The following is a 22741-nucleotide window of genomic DNA, read 5'->3' as shown; positions in this document are numbered from 1 at the left end:
AATGTGTCTCTGTTTATTCACACAATTTGCAGTATATTTACTGTTTGTCCAATCATTGAGCTCGCGCCAGGTGACGTCATATCCGCTGCTAAAACCCGCCACTGTGTGGGGACACCATCAGAGCCATAAATTTGTTTTTGGGAGGACATTAAAATATTAAAAAACGGAATATACGCGGTATTACCGACGCTAATAGCACCATTGTAACTCACTGTATGCGATCAACAGGCAAAACAGTCAACTAAGATTGTGTTTCTGGGCCCCTTTAAGGACACAGGTTAGGCCTAGAGTTACAACTATGTGCATCCCTTATGGGAGCCAGAGTTGCGTGTAGGTCCACCGAATTGGCACCCTAATGCATCCAAGTTATGAGGGAAAAGCGTAACTGTAGTATGTAGGAGCCACTTTTGGCGCAGCAGTTATGGTGGTTGCTCGATAATGCCACTCAATCTCTTGCTTGTAGAACTCTCTTTATTATGAGAACAGTGCTCTTGTAGTGGAGTCACACACCTTCTTAGTCATAAGCGAGCTGCATGAAGACCTTTCTCAACGAGTTATCAGCAAAACTACAGTGCCTAGAATGTACTGGCTTTCCAGTACTCTTTTTCCAGTGCAGATTTAGCTGGCAAGAGAAGTGTGCTCTGTGATGACCTCTTTGCCTTTCTCTGTAATAAAGGCTCTGTTTCTCACAACGAAAGGAACAGTCAACTGACTTGCTGCTGTTTAAAAGTTTGTGTCGTTATGCTGAACTGTACCACTGTAGTGAGTGCTTAGAAGAGTTTGTCGGGACCTTGCTCATAAAGTGTGTAATGTATAGTTTAGCGCTTGGGCCTTTTTTGTATTAGGATTGCACTCATGGCTATACAGTTTCCGTGGTTGGAGAACGGTGTGGGTATGAATGCCCGAGCTGCAAGTTGTGGCAGACAATGTAGAACAGAGAAGTAGAAGGTAGGATATCCTTTTCCTCTTGATTGCGAGATGCCACCGCTTTAGAATCTGGCAGAAATGTCACTTGGTAGACATTTTAAGGCGAAAGCCTTATATGCCTAATTGTTGTCGACAGAAGGTTGTCAGCAGAGGTGTCACGCTTTTCGGTTGGTTGAAATGGTTATGACTTCGGAATGCTCGGATTTGAAGTAATGAGGTCACCACGGATGCCTGACGCCCCCGTTTGGAGTACACGACCACGACAACTAATAAAATAGTTGTCGTCTGCTCCGACAGGGGGCGTAAGGCGTCCGTGGGTGACCACATTACATACCTCCTTACTGCGAACAGAGCCATGGATGATACAACCGAACTCATCGAAGCAGATAGAGATAGTCTTGCTAAAGAAGCAGTCAAAGTCGGCAGTCAAAGGGTTTAGTCACATTAAGCACCAGTACAGCACAAACAGTCTCGCAGCCAATGCCAAACAGTGCGCCAGGAAAGGCTTTTGCCTTGCAGCACTTTAGAGAGCCGAAGTGCCTCCTGAATTTTTTAGATTTGATGTAGTTTGTCATGATTGCCGCCTGTCTCGTGGTATAGATGACTGGTGGCAGTGTTTGTTGGGCTTGTCTTAGCCACTATCTTTCTGATTCTGTTTGGTGCAAAGTGCAGCATTGCTTTGCCTGTCCCAGCTGTGTGCCGTCTTTACAAACTGCGCAGGCGGTGAAGACTCCCTGAGCTTCCTGCTGTCACTGTTCATGCTGGTTGGCATGTTCCTGCTCATCATATACACGGTGAGCTGTAGTGCCCCATAGAGTATACCAGGGTGTCTTGTTGTCTTGGTACTCGTTTTCCTTGGTCTCTTATGCCTGGTCTTGCCATTCTACACCAGTTTTGCACCGGTTATGCTTTTATGGTTCTGTGGTTATGATTTTACACCGGTTATGCTGATGCAGGCTGCTTTTCACTGAGATTCCAGAAAACGGGAAGCCATCCAGGCTTTGAGACACAAATAATAGACACTCATTGATTGAGACTTCAAGGGACCGGAGAATTGTGTTTAGGTTATCGGAAGTGCACCATAATGTGACCTAAAGCTAAATGTGATTTGCTTTATGAATGTCGTGCATAAAATAGTATTTCCGAATATTTCTCTATGCAAGTGTAGCTAAAAGCATCAGCACAAGATAAAATATGTGTGAAAGGCACTGATATGCTTACTCAATATGGCTGTGTGGTTGAAAAGACGTTTTCGGTAATGCGGTGGTTTCTTAAAAAAATAAGATCGCATTAATTGTGACCTCAAGGGGCTGGAAAAAGTGTCCAAATTATTTAAAGGTCGAGTCATGTAATGGATGCAAGGAAAAAGAACTTAAAAAAACTGTTTCACACCGCTCCAAATTTAATTGATGAACAAATAGACAACTATCATCTGCTTGTAATTCAAAAGTGTTTGGTAGTGACCATTTTTCGCAATTCCGTCATGCTGTACTACATGCCCACTGTCGGTAATATCAAAGCAGAACTGCTCCATAGTAGTAAGGCCTTCCATGACCTCCTTCACAGGTGTGACTTGGTAGCAATGGTGCCTCCTCCTTACAGCAGTGGCATCCATGTAAGGATGCTTCACAATACACACGACGAGCAGCTTGGGAGGAGTGCACATGTTTGGCATACAGGACTACATGGACAGAATCAAGGGGAACATGTATCTGCGCCGAAGCAGCAAGATGCCTTCGAGTGAGAAATAGAGAGCAGCAAGGCACCAGTCATAGTCTGGAACAGCATACAGCTGGTCCTGGCTCACTGATGCACAGCCTATAGCCGCAGTTGTCGCAGGGTGGTAGCGAAGCCCAGAAAATAACACAGTGCTGCGATGGTGTGCCTCTGATTGCTTGGTGTGCCTATCGGACCATGGCATGGCCCCCTTTTGGTCTGCATCTGAGCTTACTGGTTGGAGGGGCAAAATTTTGAGCTCTTGCAAAACTGCAAACCTGACATATATGACCCCGGCCGCCACCCTTTTGCATGTGGGGTGTGTTGGAGGTGGAGAAAAAGTTTCAGTTAAGGGAACTTAAGAGAAATCGCGATACAAATTAAGCAGCTGTAAAATGCTTTGAACATGTACCAGTCCAAAAAAAATTTGGCTTCACTTAACGGAAAGTGAAAATTATTTGAGTTTGAATTGTTGCGAGTGTACTGTATAGGGGGGAGTAAAATATTGTTCGCTTGCCCTATTCCTTGCTCGCGCTGTGTGTCTCTGCACTGTGTGTGCCAATAAAAGAAGGAAGTTCGAAAGGCATCTGACTTATCACGCCAGCTTATTTGGAAAGACAATATTCTATCTTGCACAGTATTGAGGATGGAGGGAGAGTAAACTTTAGTGATGAGAGGAAAGGTAGAAGGGTTGCAAAGACGTGATCCTGGCATAATATTCCACAAGAGGACAAGGGCAAGGGAAGGAAAGATGGAAATGGAGTATATAAGGTGGGTGGTGCTGTCTTAATACGATGAGATATCATAATACATCCACCGGACAAAGATAATTGTCCATGCACATACCAGCTCGCACTTTTCCCTCGTGTAGATTCGAATGCATAGCATGCGCGGTCCATGTCCTACATACACACAGATATGCATCACTTGTATATGCTTATATATGTCAGAACGGGCTCGGAAATGATAGCGGTGGATTTCGTGCATCCTAGAAATGCAGCAAAGTATGAGCTGCACAACACATTATACGTGCATCCACAGCTGCTAGGGACAAGAGGACTTTCAGTAATGAACGGCTTTCAGTATACATGTATAGGGGCAAAGGGGTAGAAGCCCTTTCCATACAAAAACACGCTGCGCCAACAGCTCTACATAGTAAGCACTGGACTCAAGGGAAGAGCCTAAACCGGCTAATATGGTAAACGGCTCCTAGGGTAGAGAAAACGACGTGATCCCAGAGAAAGAGAAGTAAAGGGCTTGTAGGTGTAGACGTGTGTATGCCTGAGACACCTCAGTTTTGAGTGTGGTAGCTTTCTGTCTGTGAGCCTCTTGAGGGCGTTGTCATTAGGTGAATAAACTTCTACAGTGATAGTTGTAGTACTATGAAGGATTTTTCTTCCTGGGTAAATGGCACCACTGTCAACGTTAGTAAGGCAGAACGGGAAATTCTGTTGTTCTTCTACAGGCCAGAGAGAATGTTGTTCGGGTGGGCCCGGGAGCAGACTTTTATTGTGTTTGAGCTGCGGAGAAGGCTTGCACACGAGGATGTCCGTACATGCAAGCCTGAGCAGTATGCATTTGACCAGCCCCTTGTCTCGCATTTTGCATTTCACTGCGATGGCTTAGTGGAATGTCTTGTTTAGTGAGCTTGGCCTTTCCCCTCAGATCATGAACAACAGTGAAGCATGATGCCATGCATTAACTTCGAGGTGGTGCACAAGGTCTCCATATGTTAAAGCAATGCACTTCCCATTGGCATGTACTATTGGGGACAAAAGTGGTAAAGTGGTATAATCCACGCGGCGGGAGCGGGAGCAACGAAAAACTGTGTTGCAACGCCATCTACAGGCAGCATCTGGTATCAAGAGAGTCATTGCGTGACCTTTATTCTCAGCAGGCAAGTCGCTTGGCTCGTTTCAATGTTTTGTACTTTAGCTTGCCAAAATGCCGCAGTTTTCCGTTGCTCCGGCTCCCGCCGTTGGGAGTATACCACTTTTGTCCCCTATAGTACACTGAGATACTCTTCGGTGTCTTTGCTGACATGTTCACAAGGAAACGGAAGAATGCCAAAGAAAACGTCTCCACTGAAATCAGTTACATTTTGAGATGAAGTAAATGTAATCGATTGCTTGCTTTCTGTGATGACGTGTGAGATTTTCTGTACGACATTGAGGCACGGGACCCCCCCCTGGTGTGCAGGGCTTTGGCCTGTCAGCCCTGCCGCTGCGGCTGGTGCTGGGTGAGCGCAGTGCGGCCCGGGAGGCGGCCGACGTCGGGGAGCAGCGGCGCACCCTGCGCACCCAGCTGGACTCCCTGGCACGGCATGGAGGCGGTTCGAACCGGCAGCGCACAGCTCGCCTGGAGGAGCAGCTGCGGGACCTGGACGAGCGGCAGCGCCGCCTGGAACAGCTGCGTGGCAGCTGCCTCTACAAACTCCGCTACCTCACCAGGCCCTTTCAGGTCAGCACTGTAGTAGTCGTCACCATCATCAGTCCAGCTACATCCACTACTAGACAGAAGCCTCTCTCTCACTGACCTCCACTAACCATGCCCCATGCCAGCTCCAGCAACCCCTCAGACCTTTTAATCTCGCCTTTTGACCTGACTCTCTGCTGCCTCCTGCTATTTGCTTGCCTTCCCTTGGAGTCCACTCCATTGCCATGGGCGACCATCAGTTATCTTTCCTTTGCATTACATGCCCCACCCATTCCCATTTCCTCTTCTTGATGTCAGCTTGCATGTCTTTGACTTCTTACTTTTCCCTGCCCCACTCTGCTGTCTTCGTGTTTCATAACGGTACCCCTGTCATTTTCCTTTTCATTACGCAGTATGCTGTCCTTAATTTAAATTAAATCTGTCTTTTCGTCAACCTCCGGGTGTCTGTCCCATAGGTGGGTACTGGCAGGATACAGTTATACCGTATTTTCCGGTGTATAAGACGCGGCTTTTTTTCGAAAATCTTGCTGGTGCGTCCTATACAAGGGTGCGTCTTATACAGTGGAACCTCGATTATACGTCCCCCGGTCATGCGACGACCCGCATTTTACGACGAATTTGTGCGGTCCCGGCAAAACCCCCATAGAGACAATGCATTAAAAACCTCGGTTATACGACGCAAATTTTAGAAGGACCCCGCTTCGTACGACGGCTGGCTCGTACCGTCCGTCAAAAAGGTCGTCAGCAAACGCAGGCCGGGATGTACCGTATTTTCGCGATTCTAAGCACCCCCCCTATTTTCGGAAAAAAATTTCTGAAAAAAAAAAAAACTTTGCATGCGAATATAAGCACCCCCGTTTTTGCGCGGAAGAGAGCGTTGCGGAGGCCGCCAAGTGCACTTGCTCTCTTTTTCGTCGAGCCTGTGCAGTCGGAGTCCCAAGGAGGCGCGGCCTGCGTGTTGTTGTTGCGACTGAGAGAAGGATGAAAAGGAAAGCGCACGCCCCCCCCCCCCCTCTCCCCCCCGCCTACTGGCGTGAGCCAAGCCACCACCGCTGCCGAGGAGAGTTCAAAGATCAGAGGAAAGATAACGAGAAAAGATAAGACGCGCGTCCCAGCAACAGATGCGTCCGCGGAAGCCGACGCTGATGAAAAAACAGATAAGCGGGCGAGGCCGCGCTCGCCCAATCGAGGACAGCGGCGCTTTTTGTAATGGAAGTAATGGATGCTTGTGCCCCACGATAAAACTTCCGAAGTGGACAACGATGCAGAGGTTTGCGCTCCCATTCCTAGTTACGCGGACGTGTTGCAGAGCGTCGACAGCATCCGGCGCTTTGCTTGCGCGCGCGACAATGTTGGCGACCTACTGCCGGACGTGGCAGCCCTTGAAAGAAAGTTGATGCGCCGAGGTTGGGCAAAGGTGAAAAAAAAAAAAATTACCGATTTTTTTTAAACGGTAATAAAGATTTTTTTGCAAATCTGTTTCAAACAAATGCTCGGTTTTGTCTTTTTTAATCTGATTGGCGTACTTGCCGCGGGCTTGAAGCCGGTCAACAGTTTTCGGCGCAAGGCCGAGCGCCACTGGCCGCATTCTTTGATTTTCGATTATACGACACCCGGATTATACGACGGTTTCGCGCGGTCCCCTGAACGTCGTATAATCGAGGTTCCACTGTATGCGAATCTTTTTTTTGCGAGTTCATCGATTACTCCGGTTCATGCTCAAGCTTTTTTCACCTAAAAAATATCACTACCAATAACGCGGTTGTAACACGGTTAATACTTCAATACCGGGACCGCCGTGCGCGACATTCTAGGTGATCTTTATCATGAAACGGCGGGGATGACGACTTCCGGGATCACAAACGCGCGGCTGTTTCGGAGGCCCCAAGCAAAAGTAATGAAAAGCGCCAAAAGATGGTGACAATCGCGCTTCTCGCCATTGTCAAGTTAAGCCGGCGTTCTTTTTTAGTCACCTTTTGCAACTTTTTTGCTCCGTGTACGTAGTGCATGTTTCAGCCGAGTTGCTTCCAGAAATGGGTGAACCTTTTGATAGCGCATCTGAAGATGAAGACTTCGAAGGTTTCAAGTAGAAATAAAATGTTGTTATGGACATATGGGGAGCTGTATCGTTTTTTCTTTCTTTTTTGCTAAAACCTGGGCGGGTATGGCGTGAGTGTTGCCTTTTTCAATCACTTAGCGTTGCTTAAGAATTGCTCACAGGTACGGTGCATTTCGCGATAGTCGCGCAAGCGTGTTTAATTAAGCCTCACTAGCCTAACTGGGTAAACTGGGGTGCGTCTTATACACGGGTGTGTCTTATATATGAACTTTTTCAGTGACAGCTTGCATATTTGGCAGGTGCGTCTTATACAAGGGTGCGTCTTATACACCGGAAAATACGGTACATAAATTTTTTCAAGGGATACGAGTAAGCTACTGTTAATGACCCGAAAGCATCTTCCAAATGCATTGTACCCAGTTCTTATTCACCTGCCTATTTCACACTCATGATTCGGGTCTGAGGTCACTGCTAGCCCTAGGTCGATGTATTTCCTTACCATTTCCTACACCTCACCGCCCATTGTTTGTCTGATTCCTTTCCGTATTTCTTTCTTTCCTTTAGTCCTACCAGTTTCGAAAATTGTGTACAGTGTCCAAGAATCGAGTGCATTTAACTTCTGCAAGCTAGCAGAGTGGCGGGGCTGCTGTGTGATAACTCTGCAGTTGGCAGTCATTCATAGGAGGTGCCTTGCAAACTGTTGAGCCGTCCTGAGCAGCTCATCCTTCTGCCACAGGCGACGGGGCAGTCGAGAGATCTCACCGTATTTCGGCCTTGTCATTGTTCCGTCTATTGAAACACGGGCATTGTAAGGGCGTTTTTGCATGTGGTACAAAACACTTGGTCTGTGTGCACTCTTCCCTGGGCTTTTGGGGATGGGTTCAAGCGTGGAACACTTGGGAGCCAGCTTTTCTGCACACTGTAAGGAGCAAATCTGACTTTACTCTTGAAAGGCAAGTTCAAAAAGTGAGTCTCGGAGCCAAAAATAAATGGGATTTCCTGTGGTAACAGCACTGCTGTGGTGGCGATACGATGACCAGAGTTTAGCAGTGATGTCACATTAGCGTGGCTCTTTCTTTGCACGTCACCAGTTGGTGTTAGCCAACCACCCACTGAATGCATTTCCTGCTTTTACGTACCTTCAGCACAAGTGTCCCCTCCTGCTAACTGTGTAGTTTGCAGAGCACAGAACTAGGAACACGTATTCTAACTTTGATTTCTTGGAGGATTGATCCCACAAAGCGCTCATAGATTGGTTGAAGTAGTCACAGAAGTAGATGTGCCGCTCCATTGTACTGCAAAGAAAGGCGTCAGGACCAACCATGAGGATATGTGTGCATTGCTACCAAAATGCATTTGATTTGGCGACCTTATTTCTTAGAGGTGTGCTAATAATAAAAATTTTAGAATAGCAATTGAATTGACTATCCTCCTATTCAATTCGTTCAATGACTGAAATGGTGCATGTTCAAAAATTATTTGAAACGAATTGAATGCGATCTCAAGTTTCTTGATAGTTTTTAATTAATACAGTAAAAGCTCGTTAATTCGAACTTCACGGGACCGGGAAAAAAGTTCGAATTATCCGATGTTCGAATTATCGAATGGCCGCGAAAAAGCCGGCAAGAACCATTTGCATTAAGGTATATGTCCCGTATTTACTCGCGCAACGCAGCGAACCTACTCGCATAATGAACTCACCCACCCCCCTTGATTTTTGCCAAAGAATTTGAAAAAAAAAAAAATGCGTCCCTCCGTTCGGCGCCTTCACGGTTCACAATGCATTTCTTGGCGGCGCGCCAAGATGCTGCGCAGCGATAACATCATGGTGTGTTTACTTTTGGCGTTAGCTCTAGCAAGGGGGCAAGCAAACTTGGCAGAGTGCCAACGCTTGTTGGGTTGTGCAAGCCTCGTTTTCAGTACATTCGCCTTATCGCGCCATGGGCGATTGGGGCGGATGCCTTCTACCGCCACTCAATCATTGGAACGCGCGATAGCAGCAGCAAACGCCTTTTGCAGCGAACAATGCTAAAAGCCAACGCCTTTTGCAGCGAACGATGCTACAAGCCGGCGTCATGATCGCGGCGGACCGTGTGCTTCCGTTGGCGACTGAGGGGTGGAAGGATGGACGACACTCGCAAAGAAAAAAAAAGTTTTTCGCACGTAATTTGTAGCGCCCGTCCGAAGTCATAGCCTTTCACGGGCGTTGGCTGGAACCGTGCCGATAGTACTTATCCGATTTCCGAATTAACAGGGCTCGAATTAACGAGTATTTAGTTGCGAGTTTCAGAGGTTGCGCGGAAAAGAGGATAGGCAGCCGCCGCCGCCAACCCCTACCCCTACCCCTACCCTCCGGTGCCGCCGGCCGCCGTGCCGGTGATGGCGCCATATAGGCTTTAACCACTCATCCACGGTTTTATCTGGTTCCATCTTCTGTCCCCGTTTAGGACTTGCGAGCCTCTAACTATGCGGAGATGCTTTTTTTTTTTTTGCCAACGTGCTCTTCGCCAAGCCGCACAGACGCGGCGGCGCGTAGTTCGAATTATCTGTAGCGGAACCGACTCGCTTTCGAATTAACGGGCTTTTTTATACACAGATCTCTATGGAGCTTGGCTGGACCAAGCAGTGTAGTTTGAATTATCCGAAATTCGAATTATCGAGGTTCGAATTAACGAGCTTTCACTATGCATGAAGTTAGAATTGGGCGCGCCTTAGTTTTCTTTGATGACCATTTCAAAAATAGAGTCCACTCCGACGCTGCGCAGCTTGCTGCCACGATTGCTGTGCGTGTTCAGCGCTGCGATGTGCTCTATTCGTGTGTCGTGGTAAATGATGCTCAGACATATGGCCTCAGAGACTGGGTGATGTGGCAGGGTTCAGCCAGGCTTAGCATGCCCGGTATTGGAGGTCATGGCTCATAACTCTTATTGTCCCTGCTATCAACTCGGAGGTGGTGCTAGTTTGCCATCATCATCAGTAGCAAAACGCAATGTTAGAGCTCTGCTCTTGGACACCCGTTACTGGCTTCCACGTCAGTGTCGGCAAGTCGGCATGACCGGATGTCCATGTAGCAGAGTGAAGCACCACGGGAAGATCCCGGAGGGCGGCTAGCAGCGCAGCACGCCACCTGCCAGCCATGATGAGCTGTGCTCGAATTTTGCATTACTGGCTATCATAATCGTCTGTCAATTTTTCCTGTGCCCATGACTGACAGCCACAGAGTTAACATACTGATTTCATTCTGCGTACCTCTAGTGGATGTCGTCACTGTTGTCTTTCGACAGCTACAGCTTTAATTCCGTGAACTATAGCGGCACTGCCAACGCTTCACTCTCTTGCGTCAATGTACATTTTGTACAAATATGTGATTAGTTTTCAATTCAGTTCTTATTCAATTTGTTTTGACTCTACAGTATTCATATTCAACTCGTTACTGAAGCTGTACCATTCTGTATTCAATTTGGTTTCGAAAAAGTACTCTTCGCACATCTCTACTATTTCATTTCTTGCTGCAGGCTAAGCTGCAGCATCGATGGTCTCAGAGGTGCACCAATTCTAGAGCAATCACTTGTGGCGTCCAAGCAACTTAGATGTTATCGCAGTGGTGCAGCAGCTGCTGTCAAGAGCAATGCTCAGAAATTTTAGTCTTGCTAATGAGTTCAGTTACATTTCCAGACGTATTTTATCTCGATAATGATTTCATTATATCTATAAAGCATACAAAATCTTTTTTCTGAGTGTATTGGGCTTTTAGTTGGAAAGAAAATGTGGTTTACAAAACTGTTCCGCAGTTGAGGCTTTTTAAGCCATGGATGCCCCAGATGCGGACTATGCAACTGCACACTTGCAATTCTCGGCGCAGCTGGGAGTCGCAACCGCTTCCGCTGCTTTAGCAGATCATTGAGCACTTTGGTTACCTCATGTGACGAGAGTTAGAATGTGGGCTCGGGTAGCAGCAGTGCCTAGTTTGAAGATGCTACCAACCTGCAATGGGAGTGTTGAACTGTTGCAGATGCCATATGTATTCATGGCTTGTGCTCACTGAAAAGTATTTGTCCCCGCCCCAACCTTATCTGACAGGTGGTGCTGGGCATAGTGGCTGCACTGCTTGGTTTGCTGCTCTGGACGTCCCTGCTGCTGTCCAAGTGAGTCTGGGGACAGAACGGTCGACGGGCTCCTGGGGTCTGCTTACTCAGCTGTCAAAACTGCTGCTGCGCTGTGAAAAAGTGTTTAGACAATCTGTAAAGCAGCATTTTATTTATCTGTGGACTAGCTGTGGGGTGTCTACAAAGTCACTAGACTTGGTAAACTAATATTAGTGTTAACGGTAGAGCAGCATGTATTTGTTGCAGAGGCTACTTTCTTGTGATGTCCACAACAGACTGCGAGTGAAGCACCGGCAGACACAAAATGAGCTGTGTATTCCCAGTTTAGTTGTATGCGTTGGGGCAACTCTTCAGCAGGGCCTGAAGTCCACTGCCCGGTTGTACTGAGATGGCGGCTGGAGACAGTGCTAGTAACCGCTGTAGTGGCCTAGTGGTATGATCATCCTCCTCGCATGCGGTAGGTGCAAGGTTCAATCCCCAGTGCCTCCGGGTACCAACTGGTGATAAAATGGGTACAAACTCCCCTGGTCGCGTGCTCGGCTTGTGTGGGGTGAAATTCTTGGCCAGTGGATCTTTGACCCCCCCCCCCCCCCCCCCCCTTCAGTAGATGAAAAACACCTTGTGCCATAGTGCTCTTTGGCCACAGATGCTCCTGCGCCATAAAAATGCATCATCATAGGGGCGTGGCAATGGAAGAGTGGGATGATGCTCCATGCACCTGGAGAACAGAGGGATTCTGGGCTCTGGTGCAGTGCCGAGCATGTGATTAGTACCCTTGGTAGCACAGCTGTTTTGCAATGTAAAGATTTCCTGTTGCCCCGAGTGGGATCTGCACAATCTAGGCAATTTATTCAAGGTATAGCTTTAGCCGCAGATGTTCTGAACTGAAGGGAAATTCCACATAGGGCGCAGGTAGGTGTCGATGCGTGGACCTGCTTGGACAGCTTGGAAACTGCTGTTTCTTGAGGCGAAATTCATCCGTGTATTTATACAAGCCGTCACTGTCACAAGTGATAAACTTCCTGCTTTCTCCTGCAGAAGCTCTTTCGCTTCGAACACACTCCAATTTCTGGAGAAGTGTTATGGCGGGTGGTTATTAGTGTAGACTGGCAAGAGCCTACACAAGAAAGCAACGAATGGCTGCATTAATGCTGAAAAATCAGGCGCAGTGCTGTGTGTGCTCTCTGTCAGAAGTTTATGGAATCTTGCTTTGGTGAAAGGATGCAATACCTTTGCATTCAGGGGGCATTGTTTGAGGTTTAATGGTACACTGCATAATTTGCACGTTCAGAATTATGTTGCATGTATCTCTTCCACGCTGCATGCAAAGATGGCAGTGAAATTAAGTTATGTTGATGGTATTACTCTTTTACTGTGGGTATTGTGCTAGTAGCCAAGTAACACCCAAATGGCCTTCACTGGGCAGGTAGCTTCAGCATGAAAGGGAACGGTCGGTTTGCACACCAGACCGAATTTTTTTGTTACTTCTACGGTGCAGTTTGAAAGTGTGCTACGGGCATTACTGTCTGCTTATAGGAAACTATTCAGAACGGAGGAAAAAGTGCACTTTTAACTTGTACTTGGGAGTAATCATTGGCTGAGTGTAGGTAGTGTGTTACCTTTCATATTAAGGCGAAAGCCTTTAATGCCTCATCATTATCGACAGGAGGTTGTCAGCAGAAGTGTCACGCTTTTCAGTTGTTCGAGATGGTTATGACTTCAGAGTGCGCGGATTCACAGTAATGAGGTCACCCAAGGATGCCTGACGCCCCCGTTTTGGAGCACACAACAACTAATAAAAAATAGTTGTTGTCAGCTCCGACAGGGGGCGTAAGGCGTCCGTGGGTGACCACATTACATACCTCATTACTGCAAACAGAGCCATGGATACAACCGAACTCATCTAAGCAGAGAGAGAGTCGTGCTAAAGAAGCAGTCAAAGTCGGCAGTCAAAGTGTGTAGTCAAATAAAGCACTAGTACAGCACAAGCAGTCTCACAGTCAATGCCAAACAGTGCGCCAGGAAATGCTTTCGCCTTGCAGCACTTTAGAGAGCCAAAGTGCCCCCTGAATTTTTTGGGGCTGCATGTAGGTTCTGAGTTTGGCACATGCCTGAAGTCAGCGGAGGTGGGGGTGAAGAACATTGGTTGTTCCCCCTGCTGCAGTGTGGACAAGGCCATGCACTCCCTGGGCTATCGCATGGGCTACGTGCTGCCCCACCCGACCCTGCCCAACCCCCTGGACCTGGCCCTGGTGTGGCTGCAGCGCTGGGGAGCCTCCCTGCTGGACTCGGCCCTGGTGCTGGCCCTGCTGCTCCTGCTAGTGGCCTGCTCCACGTACGGCCTGCAGCGCGTCGGCATCTGGTGCCTCTTCCTCAGGGTGGGCGTCCTTCCGCTTCGCAGCACTCTCCTCGAGGAATTTAGGAAAGAACGAAAGGGAATTCAAGCAAGATTGATTGGCACTTCTAAAGGGCAGTCTTCTTGCCTCTGGTGTTGTACTAACCTGCGCTTGTATTGAGCTTCCCCCTGGCTAACGTCTTCTCGTTTCGCTTGTTGTGATTCATTTGTCTCGTTCGCGTTTCATTTGTTGCTGACGGCAAGGTAGAGAGCCCTAGCAACATGAACACGGCTGACATGAATTCATAAAATTCTCTGGTCAGAATTCGTTTAGTGCAATGAGCAAGATTACGGGTGTTCCGAATACTCTGCCACGCTCCATTCAGTGATGCGAGCGTGGAACTCGCAACCATATACGGAAGCAGCACAACCCGCACCTCGAGCACTCAGCTGTAATACATGGCCCAAACATCACCAGTACATGCAGCTCACACATCACCATCGCTGTGATCACCAGTCGCACATTGCACATCACTAGCACTGTGTGGTGACATGCGGCTCTAAATAGATTTTGGTTGTTGTGGCTTACAGAGTTTGTTCATTCTGAATGATACAATTTTGGGGTGATTCGAATATATCTTTTTCGGTCACGTGAGAGTTTTATCATCGAGATTCTGCTGTAGTGGAAAAATGGCAAACATTGTTGGCAGCTGCAGGCTTGCCCTGGTGTGTCTACAGTATGGAAGAAGAAAATTTTTGAGGTGAAGAGTCACTTCATCTTGTAACAGAGTGTCTTGACCTTGTCTTTTATCGCACAGAACAACGTGTATCGGTTATTGAAGTAATAAGATGCTCTTTATGATCAATTAAAACTCTAATCCGGGCGAGTTGGTTCATAGCTTGAAAGGAGTATGTACTTGCGTGAAAGACGGGACGAAAACGAGGAAACACGAACGATTGTACATGTCGTTTGTGTTTCCTCGTTTTCGTCCCATTTTTCACACAAGTACATACTCCTTTCAAAATCTTTTATGATCAGTACTTGGGCACACATACACCTGCCATGCATGCTCAAGGAGCTTGCCTCTTGGCCTTTTTGTCGACAGACAGTGTGTTGTTATTGCTGATGTCGTGCATCTCAGCTTGTAAAAAAAAAAAAAAAAGAAAATAAATAATAACAGGAACAGGAAGAGCAGAGGTGTCCGCCGAGATGTGAGACACTTACCGTGCCTTTCATTTCCTGATAGCCAATCGTGAATCGTTAGTAAAAAAATCCACAAGCGATCATACGATGTGATGCCGCAAATCTGCGTTAGCACTGTTGCTTGTAATTTTTTCTTTTACATTGGTCGCATTCCCATTGTACCTTTGAATTTGGTTCGCCGTCTCTTTTTCATTGCGCTGCTACTTGGGATTCTGGTGGGCGGATGCGGGCTAGTAGGTAGGAGATGCATTTTTAACAGTGGGTGCCAGAGGGTGCCGCTCCAATCCGCTAGGTGCACTGGTGGGTGAACACCTACACCCCGACATCGGTGTTTGCACCCAAAGGGAACTACACTGCTAATGCAGTAGAAGAAAATGTATCAAACAGTGCTGCTGGGAGCTGGTCACACACACCTTGCTGGTGTGCATTGCGATACAAGTGCCTTGCAGAAATATCAAACAGAAATATGGAAGTATGTGCATAAGTGGCAGGTGCCTTTTTGATTTGTTGACTTGGCTCCAGTTGTTGAGCTCCATGAACTGCTTGGGAGACTTGGAGATGTCGATGTGGCACCGGTTCCTTAGTGGTGTGAACTAATTGAGAGGAGTAGTCTGTAGTTTGTTGATATTGTGGGTGTTGCTTGCCCTGTGTGCAGATGTACCGCCTGCGGATGGGCCGAGCACGGCCCCAGGCAGTGCTGCTGCTCTGCCTCGGCCTGGTGTTTGTGGGACTGGCCCTCAATGTGCTGGTCTACTCGGTCTGCCCCCAGTATGCCACCTACGGATCACAGCGCTTCGAGGTATGCCAGGCCTGCTCACTGTGGATGCTGCTGCTTCTTCTGGCTGTAGCACAGCGCTGCTTTTTGAGGAGGATATTTGGTAGCATTTGTATGCACCGAAGATCTCACATTGTTGGGTTGGTTCGGCCAATGTTTGTCAGTGCTAAAAGGTCAGCAAGAGCAGTTATTATAATTTGAGATTCCACACTGTAAGTTGCTTTTATAGCCAACAGGATGAATGACTTCAACGTGCCTATGAAATGAATAAATATAGGCCTCTCTACATAGCTTACAACACTTCAGTACTGTCCTCCGAAGCTTGATTGTGGTCTTATTATTGGTGTGTTCACCACCCTCCAAACTGCATAACGACATCCTGCCTCAAGGAAATCTTGGCTGTGTTGTGATTATTGGTAATTTTAAAATTAATTTAACAAATGATACAAGTCATAACGATAGTTTGCACAATTGTATAACTGAGCCTAATCAAGATACAAGCATAACTGGTTCGTTAACTGACCATGCTCTAACGAGCACTGATACTGGACAGTGTGTGCAGAAGTATACAGCAACCCTATGCCTGACCATATGCCAATATTCATCAGATGCAAAGATCAGATATGCGGAAAAGCCAAGCTTCTTTGGTCTGTGCCGTATACGCGGGTACATTACGCCTTGCTGAGCGACATATTAGGCCAGACTAACTTTTGTCCTTTCTATGACCATGACAATTATATAGGATATGAAAAATTTATTTGCACACTCAAATCCACGGTGACTGAAAGTTTAGTAACAGGGAAAAAGAAATTTGTGAAGTCAGTATGCCCCTGGATGCCAAAGTATCATAAACGGCTTCGGAATAAAATTGATGATCATTGTCAGAGTCGGTTTAAGTGAATGCGAAACATGTCAGTTAGTCTAATGAGACAGAGAAAAATGAAAATATGCTTCTCCTCACTTGTTATACAAGTGCAGAACCAAACTGCCTATGGTTGTGCTCTTTCGGATTTTGGCGCAAAGCATGCTCTGGCGATTACCGCAAGCTTGCTCTCGCTTTGTCAACTGCTCGTTTGGGAAACTGGTCACCGGTATGAATGGCGCGTAGTTCTAATTTTTGTTAGCAGTACCAATTTGCATACAAGTTATTTTTTTTTATGCATTGAGCTTTCAGGAACGCATTCCAGTGCAGGGAATATACTGCCCACAGCTTGGGTGGAACTACCTTAGACCCTGTAAATAGGTCAGACCCCCCCACCCAATTTCAGATGGTCATTTTTGTAAAAAAAAAAGGTTGACTTTTACGTAGTTTTACATGGCAGCATTCGGTAGTTTTGTAGCTTGTAATGACCCAGTGCTCTTAAATTTCTTCAGACTTCCCGCCAAAGCCACGAGAGCTGCAAAATCCACCGCAATTTTAACCTCCTACCATGCTAATACATTTACGGTCGAAGACTAATCGAATTTAATGGCACCCAAATCTGGAATGGAATTCCTAGGGATTTAAAAATTGAAAGTAACCTTGCACTCTCCTTTTAGACACTCCTGCTTGACCACTAGAAAGCCTTTGTGAACCGTTGTTTCTGCTTGTTCTTGTACCATAGCCTGTATTGGGCCCAACACTGGCCTTCTGGCAATGGATGCAAACAATTCTTATGCATTTTGAAGCGAAAAGCTTCACTAGGCTCGTCAACCCCGGGTCTGGCGTGCGCCATGATCAATTTTAGCCACATCTGCACGTGCGCGAGCTCGCCGCGTCGCGTCGCTGGAGAGGCGCACGTGGTCGGCGGAGCCGCCGCCGAGCGGCTCCGTCGGTCAACCTTCACTGTCGTTCGCGCGCTCTGCGCGCATTTACCGAGTGTGCATCGGCACACGCTCGGCTTCCTCGTATGACGCTCACCGAAGCTTTTCACTGATATCCAGGGTTAAACCTAAGCTAAGCCGTAGCCAATTTTTTTCTGGATATTATTTGCATAACAAAAATGGAAAAAAAAATGAAAAAACTGCAGCTGTAGTTCAGCATACAAGAGCACTACGAAAACTAGGGCATCCATCTTACTTGTACTCGAGAATCTGAATCTTATAAAGTCAACACAAAGCTGGATGAAGCTCAACATCTAGCATGTCTCTTTCTGGCATCTTGGTAACTGATAAGGGCTCCTCAAGATGGGCTCGTTGCAGTCAGTGCTGTTGTCTAGGAACTCTTGCACTCTTATTTGTGCTTGGTGCTTCCTGGAAGTGCCACACGTCTGAGAGTAAGAAAGCACCATCGCAGTGGCATAGCCAGAAATATCTTCCACTTGAGGCTGCCAGTGGTTGGATTTGAGTAAAGGCGACACTACCGGCCACATTTCTGTGGGGGTTTCACTAGGCAGTTCAGCCGAGTCAACCTTTGTCTGTATGCGCATCGTACAGTATACAGTATACACATAAAGTATACAGCATACAGTATGCAGCATACAGTACAGGGCATACAGTATGCAGTATGGCATGCGCTATAGTGAATGGGTCCTATCGATATCTTTTGCAGGGTGTCAATGGCACACAGCCCTGCAATGTGGACGCACCACCTGGTGAGTGTGTTGCTCCCGTGTTTGTTTTTGGAAAGGGGGGAATTTTACTAAACTTGCATCTTGTGAGGGAAACTTCTTGCTGGCATTCACTCGCCAAACAGATTGCAGCTAGGCAGATTAAAAGCAGCAGAGGAGGTGAGACCACTGCCTCTCCTGACTTCTCTTCCGCGGTAAAACCTTGGTACTATCATGAAGTTTGTAAAGTCTGTGTATTAGAATTTGTATATTATTTAGAGGCGTATTCAAATACAAATCGAATTGAATATTGAATATCTGTTCATTACCAAAAAAAGAATTCAGAAAGTGATAAACAAGCAAATGTTTTTGCCCCCCCCCCCCCTTTTTTTAGAAATAATGTATGCTCTTTGCAGCTGAAATAAACAAAACGTGACTGACTCAACGCCGTATAAAAAAACATGATGCACACAGGATTGTATACTATTTGATTAGACAGCATAACAGTATCCAATCTGTAATGTGGTCGTACAAAGTGAAATCCATAAAATGACAAGACTGGCAGCTAAAAATGTGATGGCTAGTAGAACCTCATTAATTCAAATTTCAAGGGACGGGAAGAAATGCCCGGCTCATCCGAAGGATGACGTACAAAATGCCCTGTGGCCTCGAAAAGAAAAAAAAAAATACTGGCGGAAATGCAAAAATGTGGTAGAGCCTTGTGAGGTGGCTTCATTGCGCAAACACCTACAAGCCCTTGGCAAGCGCCCAGTTTCGGCGAGCTAAAACAACATTGCGAATGTAAATGAAGGGGAATTGCTGCGACTGGTTTTAAAAGGGAAAATGAAATGACCAGCGACATGCCAGTTGGCTTCCGAAAGCGGCACAGGGCTGGGATTGGTCTACCAATGAATGTACGGACTGACAGCTGCTGTCGCCACGGGTGAGCAGCAAAGCCCTGAAACCAAAACTACGCAGCCAGGCTTTTTTTTTTTTTTTTTGGTCTAGCAACAGCAGCCCTTCGAATCGTTGCTGCGCCCACTTTTGAGGTGCGTGGGTTACAATGCAGCATACAGTAGGCGGCATTTTTATGCGATCGCTTGCCCTGCTATGACGCCTCTACTCACCCTGCAGGGATGCCATAAGAGCTTTTGCGGCAAAAATTCTCGCAGGATGGTTGCCATGGTGTAACGTGAGATTCAGCGGCAGCTGTTGAGGTATTTTTCTTCCTGCTCCTTCCACGATAACCACCCTCCCGGTGGCTCACATGGCAACCACCACCACTACCACTACTACGACTACTACAACATCGACACGAAACCCAGTAACAGGCACTAAACAGCTGTCGCTGTAAAAAACTCAACTTCCTGAAGTAGCAGGGCATGCAAGTGCAGACAGTGCTTTTCATCTGGCTTTGAAGAAATTCACGTCCTACTTTTTTTTTCATTGCACCTCTGTTCAAAAGAAAAAGAGCATCAACCACTTGTACATGATTAGGATGAGCGCTTTGGTACTTCGGTACAGGTTGCTGTTTGAATGACGGGCTTTGTGGCATTGGAACAACTTGACACGGTGTGGGCCGTTTGGGTTTAGTTTGGCTTGTGAACGTTGGAACCATCAGCCGGAGTGCAGGCAGGACAGAAAGAGAGCACGTGCACTCTGCTGGTGTCGCACCCGTCTCTTCTTCTCCTCTTGTGGCTGAGCCTATAGTTGTGGTTAGAGGCTACACATATCTGCTGCACAAATTTGTTGCGGGCCCGTGTCCATGCAGAGGAGTGCGTGATGAGCCGTGGCAGTGCCCTGCTCGTTCGCTTCTTCTTCAAGGCCTGGGTCTTTGGTGCTGCCTACTACTGGGCCACCTGGCTCTTCCTTGGGGTGAGTGCCTTTTTTTTTCTTTTTTTCATCTTTTACAAACAGTGTGTGCATCTATGCTAACAGTGTGCATGTAGTTGAACCTTGTATAACAGAGTTGAGCTAGGCTGCTAATTGTTTGATATTAAGCCATGGTCAGCACTGCACGCACTTTGCTATCATCAGATACAGAATAAACACTTTCTCATTTTGCTCTTGTTGTATGTCTGTGGTGCCACTAGTTAGTGTAATCTATGACTGGACACCAGGTCTTTAGCAGGGCCCAGTTGTAGCCGCAGTCAACAGTCCATGCCACTCTAAATGTATGCTTAAGAGAACTTCTGTCTGGGCTAGTTGGTAATTTATTGTAAAGTAAAGGCACCAATAATCACACACACACACACAAGACAAGAGAACGGGACAGAGCGCCACTCACAACTAGTTGATTTTGCAGAACCCAGATACATATATACATTTAGCCAGCTCCTGCGCAAGGAACAAATTTACGCATCAATGTCTACATGATAAGGAACGCTCAAAAAACTTTTTTTTTCCGCCTGATACAGAGATACGGATGTTTCGCTGACACACAAACTGCCTTTCTTACTGATACAGAACGCTTCAATCAGTTCTCTGGCTTTGATATTGCTGCTTCTAGCAAGGATCCATACGGATGAGAAGCATGGCTCACAAGAGCATTAAGGGCAGGGTCTGATATGTTTCGGCAAATTTGGGCCCTCTTAACGAAACGTAGAACAAAGAGGGCCCAAATTTGCCTAAACATATCAGATCCTGCCCTTCACGCTGTTGTGAGCCATGCTTCTCATCTGTATGGATCCTTGCTAGAAGCAGCAATAACAAAGCCAGAGAACTGATTGAAGCATTCTATATCAGTAAGAAAGGCAGATCATGTGTCAGTGAAACATCTGTTTCTCTGTATCAGGCAGAAAAAAAGTTTTTTGAGCGTTCGTTATTATGTAGACATTGATGCGTGAATTTGTTCCTTGTGCAGGTGCTGGCTAAATGTATATATATGTATCTGGGTTCTGCAAAATAAACTAGTTGTGAGTGGCGCTCTGTCCCGTTCTCTCGTCTTGTGTGTGTGTGTGGTTTTTGGCGCCTTTACTTTACAATCTAAATGTATGCCACTGATGGGTACCCTGATGTAATATTGAGAAGCTCCGTGCTTTGGGCTGTTTGCAAAAATGTAAGCACATTATCTGGAGAGGTCCTAGCGTAGTATAAATAGCACATGGTTGGTTGGCATCCACAATGATTCTGTGTTGCGAAGGCCAAGTCACCTTTTCCACCTGGCGCAGTTCACGGAAGGCAGATCGTGTTATCACTTGCTATGAATGATGCCCAGCTTGAGTGTCGAACCGAAGGCTACAAATTTGTGTGCTTGAACCTTGGCTTACCAGTGCAGATTCGTTGCGGACTTTAACTACAGGAGTATTGTACATCTTCAAGTTATGAAACAATGTACCGATGCCAAATGTTTTGCATCACCGAGTGCTAACCAGCGAGTTTGGATTGCTTGCTGTAATGTGGTAGTCACTGCGTAATGCTCATGTGAGCTTGATTGCACTGAAAGAGCATTGGCCATTGTTTCCTCAGTAATGTGCTGCAAAAACTTTTGATAAATGAGAAAGGCGCTGCAGTGAGAAGGAAACCATCACTTGAAAGCGGGAGTAGCCCTCCACTATCCTAGAAATAAATAGTGGACACAGAAAAAAAAATATTTAGAAAGAAAATCTTGCCTGTGCAACTGGTTAAAAACGAACGGTATTGTTTTGGCATCAGTATGTGTGCTTTGTTCACGACAGTGGACACCCTGTTTGACTTGTAAGTTCACAGAGTGGAAGCGCGTGTTAATCATTTATGGAGTACTGAGGCTTAGTTCTCTGCATGGCATGACTTCCTCCGCACTAGTGCCCAGCCCATATTTCCTGGATCGAGTAATCAAGTGGTCATGTCCCTTAAGGGGGGAGCCTGGTCTTGAAAAGAAAATTTTATTGATCTAGTCATAGTTATGAAATTTTCAGGACACACATTTTTGTGCGCTCATTCTAGATATGTCATTTAATTTCATGTAAAACAATTCCTTGAGCACCTATGCGATTTTTATGCAAGTATTTTGCGAAGAGCTTTGAAGGAAATTTGCTGCGGGAAACTCTCTGAAATGTATGCCATTGGGTTCTCTTGATACCAAGGAATGCAATAAGGGTAAAATTATCATCCTGGCTGTCATAGAACTTGAGTTATCGGGTACTGAAGCTGCCACTTCACAAACAGGAATATACACTTTTCTTCCCATTTCTGAAGTGACAACTTCAAAACTCTATAACTTAAGTTCTGTGATAGGCAGGAAGACAATTTTACCCTTATTGCATTCCTTGGTGTCAAGCGAATTCAATGGCATACATTTCAGCAAGTTTCCTGCAAGAAATTTTTTTCCAAGTTCATCACAAAATACATGCATAAGAATTACATAAGTGCTCAAGGAATTGTTTTACATGAAATTAAATGACATATTTAGAATCGGCACACAAAAATACATATTCCCTGAAGATTTCTTAACTGTGACTTCATTAATAAATTTTTTTTTTTTTCAGGACCAGGCTCCCCACTTAAACAGGTGACAGGTTTATGAGAGGGGGCAGATCACTGGAATCGGGCACTTTCACTTCACAGAGAAAGCTTTGCTTCCAGAGAATTCACGCTGTGCGCGGAGCCTAGCCTGAGTGGTTTTCAGGGTGTCCCTAACGTGGCGAGGGATGGGAGTGCTGAGGACATCAGGTCTT

The 22741-nt window shown here is 46.4% G+C and overlaps 1 protein-coding gene across 1 annotated transcript in view; it reads left to right on the top strand.

Annotated features, from left to right (window-relative positions):
- LOC149336214 (putative lysosomal cobalamin transporter) overlaps positions 1-22741 on the top strand; it is a 39799-nt gene that overhangs the window by 14312 nt on the left and 2746 nt on the right. The window contains exons 6-12 of the mRNA XM_089552738.1: positions 1648-1721; positions 4843-5103; positions 11219-11283; positions 13409-13622; positions 15439-15582; positions 18089-18131; positions 19858-19961. Coding sequence (XP_089408864.1) covers positions 1648-1721; positions 4843-5103; positions 11219-11283; positions 13409-13622; positions 15439-15582; positions 18089-18131; positions 19858-19961 — 905 coding nt within the window. The remainder of the gene's footprint in view (positions 1-1647; positions 1722-4842; positions 5104-11218; positions 11284-13408; positions 13623-15438; positions 15583-18088; positions 18132-19857; positions 19962-22741) is intronic.

Source organism: Amblyomma mixtum, chromosome 7 (genome assembly GCF_055824585.1).
Source record: "Amblyomma mixtum isolate Tamu chromosome 7, ASM5582458v1, whole genome shotgun sequence".
In the NCBI taxonomy this organism is placed as follows: domain Eukaryota; kingdom Metazoa; phylum Arthropoda; class Arachnida; order Ixodida; family Ixodidae; genus Amblyomma; species Amblyomma mixtum.
This window is presented reverse-complemented; position numbering and strand designations above follow the sequence as displayed.